Source organism: Falco rusticolus, chromosome 3 (genome assembly GCF_015220075.1).
Source record: "Falco rusticolus isolate bFalRus1 chromosome 3, bFalRus1.pri, whole genome shotgun sequence".
Taxonomy (NCBI): domain Eukaryota; kingdom Metazoa; phylum Chordata; class Aves; order Falconiformes; family Falconidae; genus Falco; species Falco rusticolus.
Genome location: NC_051189.1, coordinates 16857047 through 16879795, shown reverse-complemented (window position 1 = coordinate 16879795; position 22749 = coordinate 16857047). Strand labels below are relative to the sequence as shown.

The 22749-nt window shown below is 40.9% G+C and overlaps 1 protein-coding gene across 4 annotated transcripts in view; it reads left to right on the top strand.

Annotated features, from left to right (window-relative positions):
* NSMCE2 (NSE2 (MMS21) homolog, SMC5-SMC6 complex SUMO ligase) overlaps positions 1-22749 on the top strand; it is a 136111-nt gene that overhangs the window by 18745 nt on the left and 94617 nt on the right. For all 4 annotated transcript variants that reach the window (XM_037378740.1, XM_037378743.1, XM_037378741.1 and 1 more), the window contains one exon: positions 11600-11706. In XM_037378740.1, coding sequence (XP_037234637.1) covers positions 11600-11706 — 107 coding nt within the window. The remainder of the gene's footprint in view (positions 1-11599; positions 11707-22749) is intronic.

The following is a 22749-nucleotide window of genomic DNA, read 5'->3' as shown; positions in this document are numbered from 1 at the left end:
GATGCTTTGTGTGTGGAACATCACTTGACCTTTGCTTGCATGGGAGATTGGTTTTCTAGACTCCTGTAGTTTAACCTTGCTTGTGTTCTGTCTGTTAGCTCTCTTCAACAGAAACTGGAAAATTTCCAAAGCATATGGAAATATCTTCATTTTTAACAATTAACTTTCAAGGTGATACTCATATCTATTCTACTAACATTCCCATTTCTGATAATCTAACAAATCAGTGTTTCTGATTTTAAACCCCCAAACTTTCCATTGTTAGCTGTGTATTACGAATCTGATTTATCTTTTGTTTATTCCTTTATGCATGTGTACCAGTGTCAGCTCTGTTGTAAGACATGTCACTGCTCTGTTCACAGTGCTGTAGAATTGGGAGTTGCCTGCCAGCCAGATTTGTCTAAAAGGCTGAATATACAACTGGATTGTTTTCCCACCCTGAGATGCTTGCTGCTTCAGTTGCAGTACAGCCAGTGCCCCGGCTAGTTAGCTGAAGTCTAGCCTTGCTCTGTCTGGGACTACTGATCAGCTTCTCTAAATTCTGAACTCAGTAGTGCCAAAGGTTGTAGAAGGAGAAATATAAAAACGAAATGGGAGACTGTGGGTTAAAAAAAAAAAAAACAACCCAACAAAAAACCAACGAAGTTATGTTTGGAAGTTTCTAATCAAAATATTTGACGATTAAAACCCAGAATTTTTTGGCATGTTTCCTCCCCCAGCTGTTTAATTTTAGGTCAATAATGTTAAAATTTGTGATCTGGAAGAGTATTCATTTGTGTCTTCACGAATCTGTTGGTGTTGGTTGTGGAAACTTAGTTTAGATTCTGTGCGGTTTTTTTGTGTGGGAACACTGAACAGAGCTGAAATAAGTTGTGTTGGACTGTCTTGAAGTGAAGGATTATCTTGGTTTTACCTTCCTGTTTGATACTTGTTCTACTGCTTTAACTTGTATTAGAGCTCATAGAATCATTTAGGTTGGAAAAGATCTTTAAGATCATCAAGTCCAGCCATTAACTCAGGACTGCCAAGTCCACCACTAAACCATGTCCCTAAGCGCCACATCTACATGTTTTTTAAACACCTCCAGGGATGGTGACTCCATGGGCAGCCTGTTCCAATGCTTGACCACCCTTGCAGTGAAGAATTTTTTCCCAATATCCAGTCTAAACGTCCCCTGGTGCAACTTGAGGCCGTTTCCTCTTGTCCTGTCGCTTGTTCCCTGGGAGAAGAGACCGACCCCCCCCTGCCTACAGCCCCCTGTCAGGGAGCTGCAGAGAGCGACAAGGTCCCCCCTCAGCCTCCTTTTCTCCAGGCTGAACACCCCCAGCTCCCTCAGCCGCTCCCCATCAGACTTGTGCCCCAGCCCCTTCCCCAGCCCCGTTGCCCGTCTCTGGACACGCTCCAGCCCCTCCGTGTCCCCCCTGCAGTGAGGGGCCCAGAACCGAACACAGGGTTCCAGGTGCCGCCTCACCAGTGCCCAGTGCAGGGGGATGAGTACAGGGGGACGGTCACTGGCCTGGTCCTGCTGGTCACAGTTTTGGATACAAGCTGGGATGCTATTGGCTGCCTTGGCCACCTGGGCACACAGCTGGCTCATGCCCAGCCGGCTGTCAACCAGCACCCCCAGGTCCTTTTCCCCCAGGCAGCTTCCCAGCCGCTCTGCCCCAGCCTGTAGCACTGCCTGGGGTTTGGTGTGACCCAAGTGTGGGACCCAGCACTGAGCCTTGTTGAGCCTCATGCAATTGGCCTTGGCCCATCGATCCATCCTGCCCAGATCCCACTGCAGAGCCTTCCTGCACTCAAGCAGATCAACACTCCCATCCAACTTGGTGTCGACTTGCAAACTTTCTGAGGGTGTACTCAGTCCCCTTGCCCAGATCATCGATACAGATGTTGAACCGAACTGGCCCTGTTGTGTGCCTCACACTGCAGTCTGCCAATGGGGCTTTGTTTGCATTAAGAAGAACAGCTTGCTCAAGTTTTAGTTGGACCAGTTTGTTGAGCAGCTCAGGCAGAAGCACTAATACTGACACCTGTGAAGTACGAAGGGAGTCTGCAGTGAGGGAGAGAGTGAGACTGTCTCCATACTGAAACTGCACACTCATTCACTTAGCGAGGCGATTCTCCCATGCTTCTGTCCTGCCTCATGGCCCTGTTTTCTGTGGCCCAGGCCACTGATGATGCACCCACCATGTGCCTCCTATTTCTTGTGGTGCCACATGCAGCATCTCTAGTCTGCGCAATTAGGTTTTGAGTTGGATATATCTGCACCAGACTCGGGTATTATGGTAGCTTGAGCCCAGAACCAAGATAGTTGCATTTACTAAAACATTATAGCTGATTAAGTAAGCTCTGATGAGAGCTTGTTAGCCAGGTGTCTGTGTTAGGCTGTCTCCAGTTCTGGACAGCGAAGTAATGTTTCTGAGAATTTTGATGGTCTTGTGCAAAAAGAGTTTATTTGCCTATCTTTACCATTGGGTTTTGTTGGGTTTTTTTTCAATGAAATGTCTTCCCAATCCATTTTCTGCTTCCCTCAAACAGGAAAATCTAAGTAACCACTGCATTTAGTTCAATGAAGGGGCACTTTGAATGAGCTTCTCTGAGATGAGAAATATAATAGGTTCATTAACACAAGCAAAGGGTTTTTTTGGGCAAACCTCATGGTATTGTTTACTGCTGGATAATAACAATCATGCCTTTTATTAGAGAAAGAATTGAACTTCACACTAAAATATTTATTTCCCACCTGTCAATGCAATTTAAAATAAGATAAGAATTAGTTATTGACAAGAGAAAGCATTAACACAGTTGACTTGTAAACAAAAAAGGGGTGGATTATCTCTGTAGAATTCATAATATGCAAGTAGAGATCTTGTGTAATAGAGCAGAAATTGTGCTGCTTTAGAAAAAATCTGACAAGTTGGAAATGAACTTGTTGGATTCATAAAAAAATCATAAAAATATGATTTTGATGGGATTCCTTTCCAGTGGAAATCATAGATAAAGCAGCCTATGAACCTTTTATGGAAATTGTAAATGCTAATTAACAGTCTTGAAATAAAATACTTCATGTGAAACAGCAGTTTTAGAAAGTGTTCTGAGGGATAAAAGAGTAGCAATTACAAGACCTTAACAAATATTTCACTGTTCCTTGTGAGGGAAAATATGTCAGGAAAATTTTTGCCTGAGTTCTAATGTTATCATATCAAGTTCTGAGAGGAGAAAATAGGTAGGAGGACAGCAGCAGACCCCTTGCTTTTAAATATTCCCAGACCTCCCATCTCTTGTTCTGAGGAAGGCAAGGTCAGCAGCAGCTTGGGGCTCTGAACCATGCTCTATTGTGTGGTGTAGACATGCCCACGCCTCCACAGGCAAGAAACTTGTTAGTCATAGGAAAATCCTTTCCCATTAAAATTATTCGTGAATGTTGTTTTCAGCCTTAATTTCACCGTATGTTGAAATCCACTGAGAAAAGAGGGAGAGATATATATATATATATTATATATATATATATATTATATATATATATATATGCATGCTTTTAGGAGAATAGAGGTGGGGGTTTTTTTGCAAGAGATTGGTCAGATTTCTCTGTGAAGATAGCATATGCCTTGTACTTAGAAAACAGGTGTGGTTCCTCTAACTTTTTCTTGGCAAACAAGCTGGCTGAGGTAGTTATTTCCCCCCAACTCCACCCTGCTACAGTTTGCCACCCCCTCAATTGTACTGGTACAACTGTGTGTATATCTGTACTTCAGATTCAATTGCTGGAATACCATGGTTTTGGGGTTGTTTGGTTTGGTTTTGGAGGATGGAATGCTATTTTTAGCTTGGATTGTTTCAAATTTATAATATGACCCTGTGAAAAGTCATATTATCCTAGCTGAGGGGCAGCAGAGAGTCTGGGGAAATGACCTGTGAAACTCCTTTTGCTACCAAAGAAAAGGTACACGAACCTCAGCCTTGGTGTTTTCTTGCTGCTTGTCTGTCAACATAACTTGTGGTTTTGTTCTTCTTGGGCTCGTGGATATAGATAGTGTTAAGGAATGCTGTTTTACTCATTTGCTGAACAGAGCATGGTAGTTCTACATCGATACTACCGTAATGCCAGGAAACTGATACAGAATTATGACAGAGGAGAGCTTGAGCTGCTTCTTAAAACTGTTGCATCTTGTAAATGCTTTATCCATCTTTCATGCTTCTGCTTACTAGTTACAGTGTCTTTGTTAACTTTAAATTGGTCTTTCTGCAAAATTAAGTAGGTGTTAATTGGTGAAATAAAGATTAACCTCACTGCAACCTTGGAATTTAGTAAGGAGAAAAAAGGTGCTGGTCATGTGCTGGTCTCTCATCTGAAAGGAGGGAAGCAGCCCGCAAATTGTACAGGCCTTAATATTTAGTCAAGCAAACATCCATTTTTATTTGGGGAACTGCGTACATACTACCTGTCTTCATGTCTTGGTGTTGTATATGTGGCATCAAATACAGAGGTTACAGTAGCAAAAAATATGTAGATATGATATAAAAAAAATTTTCCCTTTGTGTTCCATAAGCAAACTCTCTTTACTTGTATAAGAGATTAGTTGATGTCTTTTTATTGTGTGCCTCAGCCTAAATTAAAAAATCTCTATTAGTGTTGAATAATATTTTACTTTGGATTTTGTACAGCAAAGCACGTCAGCACATGTTGGAGTGTTTTGCTAAATCAAACTGTCTGTGAGAACCCTGTTTATTTCATTAGGTGTTACTACAGTGTCAATAGGTGTTTGGAGGTATTATCCTCCTTTAGTTTGCGGTCTATGGATACTGTGGCAGAAATATCTGGTAAGATAGATCTTTGTTACTCCTCTCAAGTCTAAGCTGGGATCGTTATGACTTTTTAGCCTTCCCCTGGTGGTCTTGAAGGAAAAAAAAAAAAAAAAACCCAACTGTAAAGAAGTTGCTTTTAGAAGCACTGTTGGCCTAGTTCTGCTGGCAAGGGAGTTTAAGGGAGTTTCAGGTTGAGCAAAAGTTTCATGATTATTATAGAATAATATAGTAAGTTATTTTCAAAAGTGGTTAGTAATACTGGGTGCTTCAGCTTCTCTGTGCCCACTCTGAGATGACTGTTTTCAGAAAGTGCGCAACACCCACTCACTGGAAATGCTGGCCCCTTGAGATGTTTCAAACTGGGCATTCAGCAACTGAGATGTTTCAAACTGGGCATTCAGACCCTGCACGGTCTGTTTCTGTTGAAATTCTGATTCTTTCTACAATATCATGCACTTGCGTTTCACTTTCGTGGGCTTGGCAGGAGCTTCCCAGGTCACTGAGTCTTATCTCTTCCCATTTCAGACTGTCATAGCCTACAGGGAAATGGCTGGTAACACAAGATGAGGGGTTTTTTTGCCAGGAGTAGTCTGTAATCTAACAGACACTCTTGGCTCACCCTACTTAAAAAAAAAAAAAAATGAAGCAGGGAGAAATGGAGATTTTTTTTTTCAGTTATTTGCTGAATAAAACAAATGTTTAAATCCAGACTGAAAAGCACTGCCCTTTCCAAAATAAAACCTCAGAAGACTTCACTCAGGTACAGCAAAATGCTTGACCTGAATCCAAGTGTTGTAGTTTGATTTGCAATTTCTTAACAGAAGCTGAATAGAAAATAAGGTGAAACTTCAGAAATCATTCACAAGCAATAGTTCTCGTGCAACTGAGGGCACAGCTTATGGTGTTCTTCTGTGCTGGTCTTTGCTTTATGAGTTCTATTAGTCCTGTCTCCAACACTCCTCTCACTTTTATTCCTTCTGTTTAGATTTTTTTCTTTGGTAGAATATAGGAAACTCAGCTTCAGCTTCCTTCATCGCTTGAGAGGACTTGAACATTAATTTACTTTCAACCATCTTCCAGAAGAATGGTTTAGAGAAGAGGTTGTTGGATATTGAGGAGTATCAGAATCACAGAATGATTGAGATTGGAAGGGACCTCTGGAGGTCAACTTGTCCAACCCCCCTGCTCAGGCAGGGTCACCGAGAGTAGATTTCTGTTTCTCTCATGGATATAATGTCATTTGGTAAGATATACCCACTTTTCACTGGAGTGCTAGCATCTAGGTGAAGGTGTTGGCCTGTAAAGTCACTCATGCTCAGTCTCTAACTGCGTATATGAAAACTTTCTATGCAAGCAGAATGGCTTTGTTACAGGACAGTGAGGGTAATCCAGCTTGAAATGGCTGGAAACAGCCCAGTTAAGGCATTTCCTGAGAAGCTGGACGTTTCTTTAGGACTAGCCTCAGCAGTAAGTAGCTTCTGACTATTGCATGGAGGGAAATTTTGCAATTACTGCCCTGAGTTCCCCTTTACTCCACCAATTGCCATTCCCAGCATGGTTGATGGCCCTCTAATGAGCTATAGTTTTTCTTCTCTTATGAGTTGCAAAGGTTAGTTCCCCATCCAAAGGGCTCGATGGAGATTTTGGGGTATTTTACTTTTAACCATTTTTCTGGTTTTAATATGAGGACACCTGCATTCAGGAGATGAAACTGGTTTTCTCCATTCTTCTGCTGGTCCTTTGTATTGCTACTAATTTCTTTTAGTTCAGAATTTTCTGTACTGGCTTTCTGCTTTTTTTGCAGCCTAATAGATAAAATATGCTACAGGTCAGCGAGATGATATTTTGAAAGAATTCTCCTTCGGTGAGAGTTTTCTGAGGAGCTGTCCATGTACCTGCTGGAGAAAAAGTGAAGATGAACCCTCAGTGCTGCAGAGGCAGCCAGTCTCCTGTTTTAGTTCCTCTTGGTCTGTATAGTCTGGGGTATCATGGCAGGGTCCAGCTATATCTAGACAGAGGAGGAAAATAAGACAGCATCTCCTAAATATGTCTGTATCCTCTCACAACTGAACATCTAGACAGTAGAGGGACGTCTTGTTACTGTCTTCTCCAAGTGTTTTGTGAATCTATTCTTTAAAAGTGTGTGTCAATTGATAGTTTTTTTCAAGATTTATTGTCCAACTTGAAATACCAACAGTTTTGAGTAGACCAGAACTGGGGGCACAGAGGAGTGTGTCTTAGCTAGCACTTTTGGTTTTGTAAATTAAGTACTTGCTAAAAACAACAACAAAAATGCTTAGCTGTATCCTGAATTGAGAATGTATGTTCTTCTCCACAAGATGGAACTAAATCAAGGAGTCGGGGAGCCTGTGTTCCTCTGCTGTCAGCAGTAACTTGAAACCTGCTGGCAAAGTGTGTATTTTATCTGCTGCTGGTGCATATGAAGACAACTGCCTACTACTGCTGTTGCTATTGGCTCAAGTGACAGATGTTTGTGTTACGTGTGTTTTAAAAGTCTGAAATCTACTGTCAAAATTTGTGGGCAATGGTATACCATTCCTCTTCTGCCTTAAATGATGGAAGAGCCTGATAGAAGCAACAGTGCATAGCCTTGAAATTCAAAGCAACTCAACATATACTGCAAGAGGTAGAACTGACAATTCCTCTTCTGCCTTAAATGATGGAAGAGCCTGATAGAAGCAACAGTGCATAGCCTTGAAATTCAAAGCAACTCAACATATACTGCAAGAGGTAGAACTGACAATATCCCGTTTTCTTTAAATTGAAAGTTTGACTTCTGTTAGCCAATATTATAAAGATATAAAAGTATATATATCTCTATGTTAATACGTGTTGTCTGTGCTTAAGCATTCATTTTAAGTACTGTTATATTTGTAGGCTTAGAGCCTTCCTGTGATTTCATGGGATTCCAGAATGTTCTGTGTTTGAGACAGTCCTCAGTGGAAGTGAATGCTTTTTTTTAATTGCTGCATATTGGCTGCAGAACAGCCTAAATAAGCAAGTACTGATGTTGTAACTTTTGCACAGAAAAAGAGGTAGTTGTGTAAAATCTTTAGATATTTTGCTAACTTGTGGATGTATACGGGGAACTAAAGTAGATGTGAACTCAGATGTTAGAAGGAAATGCAAGTTTTAGATAAGTGGGTGGCATTTTGGATGAGTGTTAATATAGGAAGTATTAAACCAGTGCTGACTTTATCCTGTTATTGCAACTTCTGTTTTAATGCTGTGGGGTTTGTGATACGTAACCCAGTCCCGATTGATTACAGTTTGAATCAGCAGTAAGGACCACGTGCATGATCAGTTTGGTTTCTTAATAGAAATGAGAAATTGAACTCCTGCTAGTGTCTTTATGTGACTTTGTTCTGTAAATATTTAGGGAGACTTCAGAATAGTATCCACATTTCCATTACAAAAAGAGATCATAAAGTCACGCAAGCTGGAATTCACAGTCATGAAGTATGCATATTCAGCCAGCTAATTTTAACGATGCACATGGGGCTTTGAAAATGAAAATTATGGCCTTGAACTGGGCTTTCTGTGAGTAAAAGATGTAATATTGCAAAATGTATAATCTCTGGGTGGTGAGGGTAAGGACTTGTGGAGAAATGCTTACTAAACTCAACATATTTAGTTTAGATAACAAGGAGACTTAACTACAGTATGCAACTTCAATGGTATTTTGTGGCAATAGCTAAAAGCATATGCAGAGAGTTTGGAATGCATTCCTTAGATATGAATTAGGAACAAGATTAGGATAATTTTTGATTAGATAACAGAAAGGCACTGATCCAGCACTTGCAAAGCGTTTGATTTTGGTGTTGAGCTAGGTTGTTAGCCTGCAGAGTGCAAGGTTTGAGTACTTTGGAGAGTTAGCTGGCTTTGTAGCGGGAGTCTGGCTGGAGGGTGTTCAGCAGATAATGTGGTCACAGCCTGCTGGAAGAGAGAAAGTGCCCTGAGTCTCTTTACCATGAATCCCCACTGCCTTCCTCGCAACTGAAATAAGAGTAGCAGCAGGGCTTGCAGAGTGGATAATGGACAGTGCCTTTTGCATCTTTCAAAAGTTGGATATGATTATTAAATTTTGGTTCTTTGTGATATAATGCTGTTAAATTAATGGGTTGGTGGGATTTGGGAGAGTGAGTTGTGGGATGGTGGTGAGGAGAGAAAAGTCTTTTCTAATTTCTTGTTCCCTAGTAAGATGAGGTCAACTGGTGTGTTCTGATTAGTCTGTGGCGGAGTCTGGTGTAAGGAAACATTGAAGGTGCTGGGATCCCTGCCTTGGTGAGCTGTAAAACTTTACATCCCCATATAGTCACCCACAGCTTCTCATCATGTGCACCAAAGCTCTGCTCTGCATCTGCCCCTTACCAGGGAAGGGCAGAAGTGTTCTCCGCTCATCAGGGGAAGGGAGAGGTTTTTTTGTGGGATGGCAAGATGGCAAATCAAATAGCCTGTAATGTAAGTTTTCTTATAAATCTTGTGTAAGAGATGGGGAGATGAATGGCTGGGAACAACATGGGAGATTTCCTCTTAGCTTTCAGTACCTTGGACTATGGATGGAATTGCAGATAGAAGATGGACTCTAGTATCTGTCAAACAGCAGAAATGGGGGATGGACAACAACTGACCTGCATATAGTCCTTCAGATCTGTCTTTATGTCCATAGTGCCTTCAGGGGCAAGCTAAAATCATGTGTTAGTGACGCATTCAGCAGATTCCCAGTATATATAACATACTTCATGTACATGAAAAAACAGCAACAAGGAAAATGGTGAACATCACTGAGATTTAAGACATGCTGGTGGATGGGTGGAACGGTCAATACGTGAAGAATGTACGGCAGGATGTAGTTACAGATACATGTCCCTCTTGCCTGAGCTGTGTTCTACCTCTTTGATCTTCTGATCTTCTATTTTAGTATTTTAGTGCATCTCTCAAGTTGCAACATTATTATTCTTTACCTAAAGCTTTTTAACTTTTACGAAAGATGGTGTTAATAGAGCTGTCTTGGTGTTTAACAATGCACTTCTTTTCCCCTAAAAAAAAAAAAAAAAAAAAAAAAAAGATTTAGGCCACTGTAGTTTCTTTATGTCATGGATATGATTCATTTTGGCCAGGGGAGGAGAATGACAGTTACTTGCTACACAAACCTTTCCTGTGATTCATGGAGTGCCATTTGTGTCAGCCTTGAAGGAGACACTTCATATGCTTCCTAGCAGGAAGGAAAAAGAGCATGATCATAGTTACCAGATAGGATATGGAAATAGGGTGGGAGGGAAGGGAAAGGGGAGAGGGAAATGCTGATTATTCAGAAGAAAGTTGCAGGAATGCCAAGATTCTGTCTGCATTATCCATTCATCTACTTAATGAAAAATGGATACATACCAAGCCTGTATATAATTAAGGGAAACATCATGACTGTAATTGCCATGTTCACAAAATAGTATGGCTTATTATGTAACTTTTTTGTGTAAATATATCTTAGTGCTTTTCCCTCTGTCTCCTGGATCTGTCACTGTTTCATATGGTATGAAGCTCCTATCTCAGAGTGATGTGTTTCAGCAGCAGTTTCAGATTCTGCTCTCAAGCTAAGATGGCCATATAAAATGCTTTATGTTAGTTTTCTGCCGAGAAAGATTTTTTGTGCTCTTAACGTACTAGTACAGTTAGCAATTTAGGAAGGGCACTAGCTTGCCAGATCAGAAGACATTTTCCTTTCTTCAAAATAAAAGTAATTTCAAAAGCTGTACCACAATTTTCTTCCTAAAAATAACAGCACCAGCACAGATTAGCTACTTAAACTGCTTGTAAAGAATACTCCATCAAATAACAACCCCTAATGCTGCACAGCAGACGGGGCTCTTCCACTGCTTCCAGCTGTTTTCTTTATACTGGGAAAGTGCAGGGTAGGAAAAAATGGGAGTAGGAAAAGTGGAAACTTATGTTTCCTAATTTATTAATTTCCTAAATGGGTTAGGAGCTGGTAGCTGGCTGTCCTCCCACAGCTGGCAGTATTTGGTATGGTATATGCACCTGTGTCAGGAGATGCAGCCATGGCTGTTATGCCTGTAGCATCTACAAAGGGTCCTTCTCCAGCTAAGCAGATGCATGACAACGTTAGGACAGGAAAACAGCAGTGTAGTAAGAGATGAAAGGAGTGAAATTAGGGGGAATGCAGAAGAGAGTAAAAAGGGGTGTGAATTTCCAAGCACATGTCCTGTATCCATTGATTTTCACTGGTAATTGAAGTTTTACTGCTTGTTTCACTAATGCTATTCGGTTTTCCATTATTTCCTGGGTTATAAAATGCTAGCTCTGTTTTCATTTTTTGGTAGCTATGTTTATTGGGGTTAAGGGGTCTAATTATAGCTGTGAACCATTTGTACTGAGAGGGCATTTAAGTTTTTTCTGACTATTTCTGAGGCAATGTGATGAGTCATGAAATACAACTTTTGCAGAAAATACCCTGATTGTCTAATGACTAGGTGTTGGTAGACGAAATTACACACACTCTCCCGTTCACATGAAACAAGGGAAGTGTCTTCCTGAGTAAGCTGTTTGTTCAAGTTACCCAAGAAATGTCAAGGTTTACAGTTGCAAAATTGGAAAAAAGTCTTCTATTTGAGGAACTTGAAAACACCTGCTGTGCCTTACAGAGGCTTTAGATATTCTAACATTAATACTTGTCTTTATACTTGTAAAGAAGAAATGCAAACTGAAAATAATACAACTGATCACCTGTGTACAAAAATATTTTGTTTTTCAGATGATGCAGAGGATGTTAAGAGCATTGAAAATGTCATGTTAGAGTATGCTGCAATGGACAGAGAACTTAATCATTATGTGGAAGCAATTGAAGAAACAGTAAATCAGGTAAACAGCCACTTCTATTGAAGTTATGAAAACATATCCTTATTTAAAGATTACCTTTTAATAGATACAAATGTTATATTAAAACAGTACATAGTTGGAAAGATAGGCCTTTGATGGGTATAAAATACTGCAGTTGCCAGTACAACTATTGTTTTTCTTTCCTGGCTGGCATGCAGCGTCTTACTCCAATTCCTCCCCACTAAACCCTTGTGCCGGTTGGAATATGGGATGAATACTGCTTTGGGAATGACTGAGGACTGTGTGGTTAAGATACCGTAGTCCCAGATGATACCTGCTTGGCGTTTTGCGGAAGATGGAAGACGCATAATGAATGAGGCAGGAATAAACGAATGGTTGTGGCAGCGGGGAACTGATGGAGCGGGGTTCCCAGTGCCTTCCTGCCACATGAATTTGCTCGTGCTTCATAAGGGGCGAGCTTGTTAATTGTTTGGCCCATTAAGTGGGGTCTCGTTCGTTGCCTGACCGCGCATCTTTGCGAGAGGCCGGGGCGGGGGTCCCAGCTGGGCGCCGGCTGCCGCTGCGGTAGCACGGGCAGGTGTCGGGCTGTCGGGGTGAACCGCCCACAGCACGGGCTGCGTAAGCCCCTTTGCACTAGCCAGCCGGGCGCGGCGGCTGAGCGCCAGCTTGCAGAGGGCTTCTCCCTCTCTGCTTGTCGCCGGCCTGCGACACAATCCCTTGTCGGTCCCTGCGGCCCCCCGAGGCGGGGCGGGGGGGAACGGCCGGCACCGGGCGGGGCCGGGCGCGGCGGCGGCGCTGGCCGCCAGGGGGCGCCGCGGTTGCGTTCCCCGCCGCCCGCCCGCGCCTGCCCGGGCCGCTCCGCCATTATCTCGTATTTCCTCACGGTTATCGGCCCGTCAGCCCGCTGTGATTCTCTGTCCCTGGCTCTTGGACTCTGCGTAATCCCCTCAGCTCGGTGACCTCGTTACCCCGATTCCAGCGCTGCGGGCTGTCCCTGGCCGCTCTCAGGACAGGTCCCTCGTCCTGTCTGACCATCCCAAGCCAGGTGTTGGGAGCGGGGGCTCCACGGCTGAGGCGGGCACTGAAACAGCCCATTTCGGGGCACCCTGTACCCGACCACTTCATTTTTGGGCCACATCATGCTTGCAGAACTCAGCTTCTGAAGTAACCTATTTTAGTGTCTGCAAATAGACTTTTTGGTGTCAGTTTTGTACAGATTTCTCTAGAAGAGGCAAGAGCACATCCCTGATTTCCCTTCAAGTTGTGAAATCTGTGTTTCAAAGCATGAAGGTAGTGGAGCTTTTCCTTTAAACATGTCTAGCTGTTATCTTGCTGTTGTTTTTTGCTATTTTTAAAACAAAAGCAGGAGAGCAAAGCGATGCATTTTCCACCAATTCTATTTGGAGAAACGCCCGCATGGTTTTTATTTTGTAGAAATGTTTTCCTTTAATGAATTTTTAAAGTCATCTTGAGTGAGATGCTTAACTGAAAAAATCTTCGTTCAAATAATTAAATATTACATGTTTAAAATGAGTTTAAAACTATGTCTACGTCAGCAAATGTTGGACAGCATTAAATACAGTCACTGTTCCCCGTGCGGTCTTTAAATATACATTTCAACTCAGATGTCACCATAATTGCAGACCTTCTAGTTTATATTTGTCAGAAACTGGAAGGATCAGAAGTTTTTCCTTTATTTGGAATAGTCATGATTTTTAAAGCTTTCCTAGTAAAACATAACATAGCCCTCACAGGCATCTCTCCTCATTAGAGATTAATGATGTATATCCAGACTTGAGTGAAACATAGTAGGTTTATATTTTGATGGTAAGCTATTAACTGATTGATCTGTTATTGTTATAATAGCAATTTCAAGTAATTTTCAACAATGTAATTTCTTTCGTTATTCCTGTGTATCAGCAAAACGCTTTCTTCATCCTTAGGAATATAAAGAGTAAGCCTACGCCTTTACCAGCAAAGCACTCAAATCCTGTTTACTTCAGATGCATTCACTCCTGATCTTTGAAGCTCAGGATTCAATGCTTGGCTGAAGTGAAAATATTTTGTGGGTTTAGGTAGGGCGATGATAAATTCATGATTTTTAGGATTGGATTCAGCAACATCTGTTGTGTGCATATCTATGCTTATGTGCAAAAAATAGAAAGTCCTGGAAGGGTTGGTTTTCATTTTTTCCCCTTTTTTTCCTCTAGTGTAGCTCTTTTATGTTGTGTCAGAAACTCCTTCTTGCTTTGCTAAAACAAGCTCCTTCCCTGTTTCATTCCTAAGATTTTAAAAACGCAGCTCCAAGACATTTAACACATTAAGAGTCTACATGGATTATGAAGTCAGTAATGGCTGATCTGTTAGCCTCTAGCCACACTTCTATCTCTGTTTCCTACCTCGCTCTAGGGAATTTTCTGTACTTTGCACTGCCAGCATCCTGAGCAAACCTTTCTGAGAAAGAAACGTATATAAGCCTCTGCAGTGGATCAGAGATACCATCTGTTCTCTAAAAAATTACAGCTAATGCTTTGTTTTGGAGGATAGCTACGTGCCATGCTTCTAGAATTGCACAGCATATCTCCAGTTACCTGTCAGAGACAGCTTAAACTCAGCTTCTGGGAAACAGATACTGTTACTGGATTTAGGACTGCATCTGGAGGTAGCTATTAGAAAGGCTCAGGTTTAAAATATCCTCCACTGGCTTGCTCCCCGGTTCCATCTGAATTCCTTACCTAAGGGCTTTCTCTGGGGAATTGCACCAGGTCATTTGTTTTCACAAGCAAACTGTTTTTCATACACAGTGTTAAAAGTATTTGTCTCAAGCTGCAAAACACATTTTAGCTGATTATTTTGTGAGTTTGTATGTTGTCATCTTCTGGGCTGTGGTTTCTTCATACAGCAGTGAATCTGAATGTGTTATATTCTGTTTCACCTTCTAACCACCTGCATGTAGTGAAATGTCCAACTGGAAGTTAGCAAGATAAGGAGACAGCAGCAGTTAAAATTCCTGATTAATTATTTCATTATGTGTACCTTTAAATGACATTGACAAAAAGTTGATATTGTACAATAAAAGTATGTGATGTAAATAATAAGGAACTAGCATGAGATATAGTCACATGTTTTTAAAAGCCATGTTTTTTGTTGATTTAAGCTGCAGTAGGTGGAATGCAGAAGGTGAAACATAACCAGCATCCTCTTCTGCTTGAATCAGCAGCCTGTTGAGCAAGAAATGAGCAATTCAATCACAGTGTTTCCAACAATAGGCTGTGGGAAATCCTTTGTCTGTGGAAACTCCCTGTGCTGCTGGATTTTCTTGTACCTGTGTAATGACTGGACTCCTGCTGCTGCTTCTTTTTTCATTTTTAATGGGTATTCTTAAAATAAATTAGCCAATATTCGGGTTCTTTCCATGCAAAGTCTGGACAGCACTCTTATTTTAAGTATAACAAAAAACTAACAGAGCTGAAGTACCTCTTCCAGACTTCTTTATACTCTTGAAGTGGATCCAAGTGATTGGGACCCAGGCTGAGTTAGCCAGTTCAGCTATCCCTACTCTAGGAGGGCTCTCAAGTGGCCAGAGTACCACCATATTGTGCCTGCTCTCACTCCCACTCTGCTCTCTAGATTAGCAGGGGTGTTGGTGGTGGACTCTGCTATCTCAGCTTTTCAAGCATGTGGCTTGTTTGGGACGGTAAAAGCTGGGGTAAATTTTCTGAAGTCCCCACACTTCTTTAAATAAAATGAATCACAATGTATTGCAGATCGATCTAGAGAACAAGAAAGACATAACTGACTTCCTAACGCTGCATTATTCCCACTTCTCTTTTCTTCTCCTGCAGGGAAAGAGAACCTGGGCTGTTTTGTTTCTTTTGCAGATGAGGGCGAATGTGGTAGTGGCATCTCTGACAAAGATTGCTTAGTACTTCCTCTTATAAGTTACTGCTCTGCCAAACATCAATTTATCTTGCTTGAATTGTGCCTACCTTTTGCTAAGCCTGAGCACTGTGAAGGAGGATAAAATCTGAACCTGAGTGAGGTGGAAAAAAACCATAGGAGATGTGTTTCGGAAAAAATTTAAGAACCATGTTAAGGAAGGACACTGAGAGTGGGAAGAGACAGACAGAAAGGTAAAGGACGTGGGCCTGGGAAGTCATGAGGTCATATAGACAGGTAGGGAAGAGACTGTTTGAACGAGTGCTAGGAAGGAGATCGTGTTGAGCTGGAAGAAAAATATAGAAATATTGGAAGTTGCGTTTGTGCTTGGATTTTATCCCAGCTTCTGCTCCAGCTTCCCCATGTTGCTCTGGGTGAGTCATTTCTATTATCATGTCAGTGGCTGCTGACATCTTTGTTTTCTTATTGTTCTGCATGGAAACTGATTTGAGCAATTATAACTGTAAATCAGATCAAAGATAATTACAGTTTGAACACAGGAAGTGAAATTAAACATGTTCTTTTTTTTGTTTTTATCTCTAAAACTACATACAACTGATGTAGGTGTGTGTCTTGATAGGCTTGAAGTCTGGATATGTCGGTCATTCATGCCTATGTGGCTTCACACCTTGTCAAGTGTTCATTCTTCCTTTGGCAAAGGTGAGGAGTGCACCATGTTCCTTATACAAGGGCTGTTTTGTCTCTACAGAATGTACAGGAACTATCGTTACTTTTGTTTTGTATTTTCGATAATAGTTCGCCTTAGACTAGTAAGTTCATTGGGCATGGGATAGGAGGAGGTGTTTGTTCACTTTGTCATTAATTTAGAGCAGCTTACTTAGTATTGGGATCTGTTATCTTCATGGCCAAATGTGTAGGTTTTAATCCCACAGAGGAGTAATTCCCTTCAGTGATGTAGGTCATAGTCATTCCAAGTGCGCAGCCTGTGAGTGATCTAAGGAGGGTCTGTGGAAAAGGGAAGAATCCTAGTTAAAACAAGAACGTCCATGGGCTAGGTTTGACTTGCAAACTATTTAGAAGAATTCTGGTTTCTTCACTTAAAACTTATAATATAGTGCTGTAGTGTCATGGACAGTCTTCCTTGGCCTCAGAAAATGAAAAGGACTTAAAGATAACATCTTTGTTACCTGGGCTTGGCCAGCATAGGTGTGTTGGCCGCGGTTCCTATTGGAGAAGGTTCTGCCAATATATCCAAGTCATTTTTGACAAAGCAAACCGAACCAGAAAAACATTTTCTGTAGTGGTAGCTCCACCTGTAGTGTGGGTTTTGGAGGACTAGCAAGGTCAACCAGGGGGTGTGGTTCCATCCAGTTCCCATTCTCCTTGGCACAGCTGTGGCAACAGAACTAACGTGATGCCCAAGTCCACTCTGTGCGGCAGGCACTGACAGTGTCATCGATGACCGCTGCTGCCTCTTAAGAGACAGGGCTGTGCTTCAAAATCAGATTGTCACTTGGTTTTCTGTTGAGCTGATAACAGCAAGACTATGAATCCTATGGGACTCATGTGTTTTAGTTGATTCAGAACTCACTGCCAGTGACTGGCACTGTGATAGCCATTACAGTGTTGTCAGTGAAATAATTTTTGACATGGAAATTGCTAGTTTCATGGAACAAAAAGCCTTGTTTAGTGCTGATGCTTTCCTAATGAGCACTTTGCTCTTTTTCTTCTTGCAGCACTGTCATGACAGCATGTTTTGGGGCAAAATCCACTGATGATATCCATATCTGCAACTGTGACCTTTACTGTTCCAGCTGAGTTCAGAGCATTTTCTCTGATACGTGCAGTGCATCAGTGTTTCTTGGTTCTGAAATCCTGTATGTTAGCCCTGAAAATTCTGATACCTTCTTTTCATCAAAAAAAGTCCTCTGCTATACAGAAATGGCTCAGGAAGATGTTTATGAAGTCTGCTACCATGAAAATGGGTTTAGTGAAATTATATGTATTTTCTTGGGCTGGTGGGAAACATAAAAGAGCTCTTTCAGTCTTTCACTGCATTTATTCTGACTCTATAGTTGTAGAAGCTAGTTAATCTATCTTGAAGTTCACTTACAGTTTACTGAAGTGAACCAGCAGCAGCAAGTCAGTCCCCTGGTGAAAGACATTGTACCTGTGCAGTGTCTTCCCTCCCATCAAATAGTAAATAGGTTTCTGGAGAGCTTGCTTCACCTTGAAAGTTTTTGTTAACAATGGATGTCTCCTTGGGCATTATTTTGGTATCTTCACTGCCAACTTTATTTCTTGTTTACTTGCTATATATTAATGAAGACACTTCAGACTAGTAATTCATCTTACAGAATAAGCAAAATACGGACATTGGATGAAATCTTTATCCTGACTTGGGCAGGATTAGTAGAGGAAAATAATATGTGACCCTGTAGTTATGCCTCTGTGTGTATGTAATGCCAAAGGGCTTATTAGAACTTTTACAGGCAAAGTTAAGTCTGGCATTTACTAGCTATGGAGTTCTTTAACATATTACAGTTTCTTCAGTGCAATTTCTTTGATATAATTCATAATCAATAGTGTAATGCTTGTTCTGTCCTGCCATCTCCAAACAGTAATTCAAACAATATTGCACTGGGGTAGGCATGTACTCAGTTTCCTGCAGAAACTGGGACAAGGATACATTTCTAATACTTACTTTATAATGTTTACTTTACTTTTTTGTGTCTGTCTCTGTATATGTTGGGCTAAGCATTTGATGGAAACTGCTTTTTTACTTTCCCAGAATTAGTAAGCTATGTGTATAGTTCACTACAATAATATCTTAGAGTCCACATTTGATGAGCTGCATTAAAAATATTTTTTTAGTGAGTAGTATATAAAGAAGTAGGAGTAGTGTTTTATTTTATGTGGGTTATATAGCACATCCTCAGTAATCTGTCTGTGTGTCTTCTAGCAAGCATAAAAATGTGTTGTGCTTTTTGAAGACTAAACCCTGGAAACCTTTGCACACGAACATAGGTTTATTTGACTTCACTGTGGTTACTTACATTTGTCAAGCTAAACATTTTCCTAAATATTTGCAGTGTAAACACTGGAGTTGCTGAAATGGCCATTGGCTTGTGTGGGTAGGAGTGGGGCAGCAGGGGCCACAGCTGGTTAGCAGAGCTTTGGGTGAAAAGAAATGTTCTGGACCTAGGACCATCACATGGAACTGGGAGCTCTGTAGACAGGGTGACAGCAGGGATAGTATTTAGAACAAATATGCCAAAGAAATCCTCAGAACCCCATTGTAATTTCAAAACTGTGTTTGTTATGTTGGACAGCAGTGCTGCCCAGTAGGTAGCAAACTAGCCTGGGATTAAGGAGGACTGGATACTGTTTTCGGGTCTACTGGCAGCCAGCGTGGTTGACCTTGACAAATTGTTTCACTCTGTGCCTTGGGCTGTGGTCCCGTGTTCATTAATACCACTTCTGTGCAGTACCAAATCACCTGGTAGCATATTCTCGTCAAATAAGCCAGATCACATGATACCATGTTGATGCTGGCTGTATGCCGGTTGCAGAAGGACAGACGCTACCTGATGGAGCATAACTGTGCAAAATTAGAATTGGCAGAGTGGTTTGCACTTAATCAGTGCGTCATGCAGCTGTGGTGGTTTTGATGTCGTACTAGACATACTGAAACTGAATTTACTATCTAGTTCAACCACGATCTCAGTCATGTGGGTAGCATCCCGTATCTCTGTCCATAAAGAGATTTTTTCCTACCTGAAGATTTCAAAGCAATTTTAATTCAGTTGTGTAGTGATTTTATTTTGATATTAAGGATTGTAATAGGCAGTCTTAACTGTTTCTGCAATTCCAGAAGGTCACAACAGAGAGTAACTGAAAGTCTCTGTGGTTTGGATCCCTGCTTTTCTAGGTAGCGTCTCCATTTTAGAGTCAGCATGAATTAACTCTGTCTGGCTTAGCCTAGCCTAGAGAAGGAAGATAAAATTATGAAATGTAAGGAAATTAGTAGGTGTTGAGGTAGATAGCCAGTGCAAATTAAAAGGCCATCTTAATCTCAAATCATGGTGGTTGTTATTTTTGGTGTTTGGTGGGTTTTGGTTTTTTTTTTTTTTTGTTTGTTTTGTTTTTTTTTAATGAAACTTATTACTGGAAACACTGGAGTTGTAGTTTCAGTTGATCAGTAGTGAAAATAGTCTTTCAAATTAACCATCTCATCAGCTCCTGCTGACAGTCCGAGGATTTAAATGAGGGGGCTGTGGTAGGGGGTGAATGCTGAAAGCTGAATGATTCTCGGCAGCAGGGGTTTTTGACTTGAAATTAATTTATCCTGTTAATTGAACACACCCAAGTTGATCAGTGTCTTCGGGGAGGCAGTTTTGGAATGCCTTCCATAAAATGTCTCTCTCCAAATGTTCAGTGTTGTTTTAATTACTGTAATTGTTCCAAGAAATTGTGTGTGTATGTTGGGTATTTTAATAGTCTTCCCTCAAAACTTTAAATGTTAGGTCACTCGTTTAAAAACATTTACTCTTTCTGCTAGTATGTTTTTTAACTGACCTTATCAATAAAAACATTCAGCTACACAGATTTTCCCTCTGCAGAATTCTTAGCAGCTTTATAATGAATTGCGTATAAAATGTTGCTTACAGCATTAATTAGATTACATTTTTTTGTGGCTGCTACTACCATGAATTTGTGTTTTTTAAAGCATTTTAGTTAAGAAGGAGTTGGTAGAAGTCAATACTCTCATTCCTAGCTTCCTCATAAATTGCATTATTTTGGACTTTTTTTCATTGAGCTGTCCAATACTGGGCGTAAGCAGGAGTGTGCTTGCCACATGTTCCATGTAGTTTAGAGTGTACCAAATCCTTGCAACTTCATAGTATGAATTGTTTTGAATATTTTAACTTTTACAGGACTGCATGTTTAGGGCCTTTGTTAAAATGGAAAGAACGGAAGGTTTGTGGAGCATATCTTTTTTTCATTTCTTGATATTTGGAGTTAAATGCAGCTTTTTGACCTTTATTTCATTAAATAATATAATGGTTTTCTCATGTTTTCTTAACACATGCACTCAACCTGTTCTGCAAATGTTGAATTGTCTGTCTTTCTCACCTTTCACATTGTTCCTGTTGATAGGAGGTAGTGCTTTGATTTAAAAGAAGCAGCATGACTTCTTTGTGTTTGTGATTTGCGGCAGTATATAGCTATGCCTGTTTTTTAATGCCTACTAAAATAATAATAAAAAAATCTGCTTAATAGTATGTATACATTTTATTATCTTTCCAACTTGAGGTAAAGGTTTCAAAAAATACCTAAATCCTGCCAGAAATCAATACCAGATGTCACGGTATCTCCCAAATGTGGCCCCATTGTTGATAACCTACTGTGAGTAACAAACACTGTGCTTGATAATAAGGGTTAGCAAGTTGGGCTAATTTCTGGGCTCTCATCTTATTTAACTGAGCTAAGTGCATAGCCTGAGTAAGCTGATTTAACCAGCTCAGGTATTTTTTTTTATCCTTAGACTTGTGTGTTGACACTGACAGTGCATGAAAAGTATTTTAAAATACTGAAGAAAACCCTGTGTACACCAGATAAACTCAAAACTTCCTTGTTAAATGTAAAGTTCCCATGTTAAAATATACTCACACATACTACACCTGATAAATTCCACAAAACCAGAGAAATTAAAAGCTCAGTAATGTTGCTGATGTTAACTCTTCTGACTCTTGAAGTGTTGGTGCCTTACTGCATTGCCACTGCTCCTGTGTTAACAATTCACAGTGTTTATTCAACTAGGTACTCATCCTCTGTTCCAAGCTGTTGTTATGCTACTTTTTCCCCAGCAGTCTGTTGTGTGGGGACAGGATAGGATAGTAAGGGCTTGGGTGCAATGTTGAGTTTAAAAGGCTTGCTGGGAAGATGACAACTCTAGTAGGCAAAACTTAGGGACTGTGGTTTTGTAGTGTTTGATAACTGTAATGATGAAGTGTGGGCTGTAGATGAAATGTTTCTCCATGGATTTTTTTCTTCTTAGTTGGAGGCGATCAAGGGATAGAGGTAAAGGCTGGACTGCACTTAAAGCAGTTTGGTCTAGTTCAGTAGAACAGTCTATTGAAACAGGGAGTTTCTGGGCTTGCCTGTTAACAACCCCTTACTCCACAGAGTGCAGAATAGCCCCACCTCATCCCGCTGTTCTCTGTTAAATTCCACTAACTACTGGAGCCCTGACCCTCATTAGCACCTCTTCTCCCCAGAGTCAGGTTGATTATGTTCAGTTTGGTGGGTAGCTCCTCTGCCTCCTCCCTTGCTTCCCCTATTGCCACCTACGTAGGCTTCAGAGTCCCTTTCTTGTATTTTTTTGACCAAAACCAGAGTTGGCTGTAGTTAGTTGGTGGCATGCACTGGGAAACGACTTACAGAAGCATTGACTTTTCTCCCACCCACAGCAGTGCATTGTATCGCTCGGCAGACAAAATCTGAACAGAACAGTGAAGATCCTGTTGAACAATGGCTTAAGAGAATCTGGCCCATTAGTCAGATTTGCACAGAGCTGCCCTATCAGTTATAATGACCTATGTCTGTACTAATGCTCCATGAGCTAATTAGACCTTAGTATAGCTAGTCATCCTCCCTAATCTACCAGTTAGGTTTGCATATGCCTGGCCTCCTCCATCAGTCAGGCTTACAAACATGTATCAGACAAATCCCTTCAAGCAGGTTTATATGCAAAGCATAGATAACTATAGCTGTAACATGTATTACAGCTCAAAGTGAGTTTACACTCAGCCATTTCAAAACCCCACAAAACTCAACCCCAAACTCCTTATATTAGTCCCCCCTTTGCAGTACTTATTTGTCTGTTAAATTTTTAATAGGACAGTGTTTTATGGTAAGGAGAAAATCCAGCTAAACCGAAAAGCACCCACAGAGGATCACAGATGTGGCTTTACTTCTGGTCAAGGAGAAACTGTCAGGTAATTCAGATAAGAGGTGACTATAATAGCAGTGTGTACAAGCATGGAGGGAACAGAAGTGCTTGTTCACAATGTGTCACATAAAAACAAAGAGCCATTTAATGGAATTGTCCAGCAGCAGGTTTTAAACCAACAAAAGGAGGTAACTTTTTATACAGTGAAT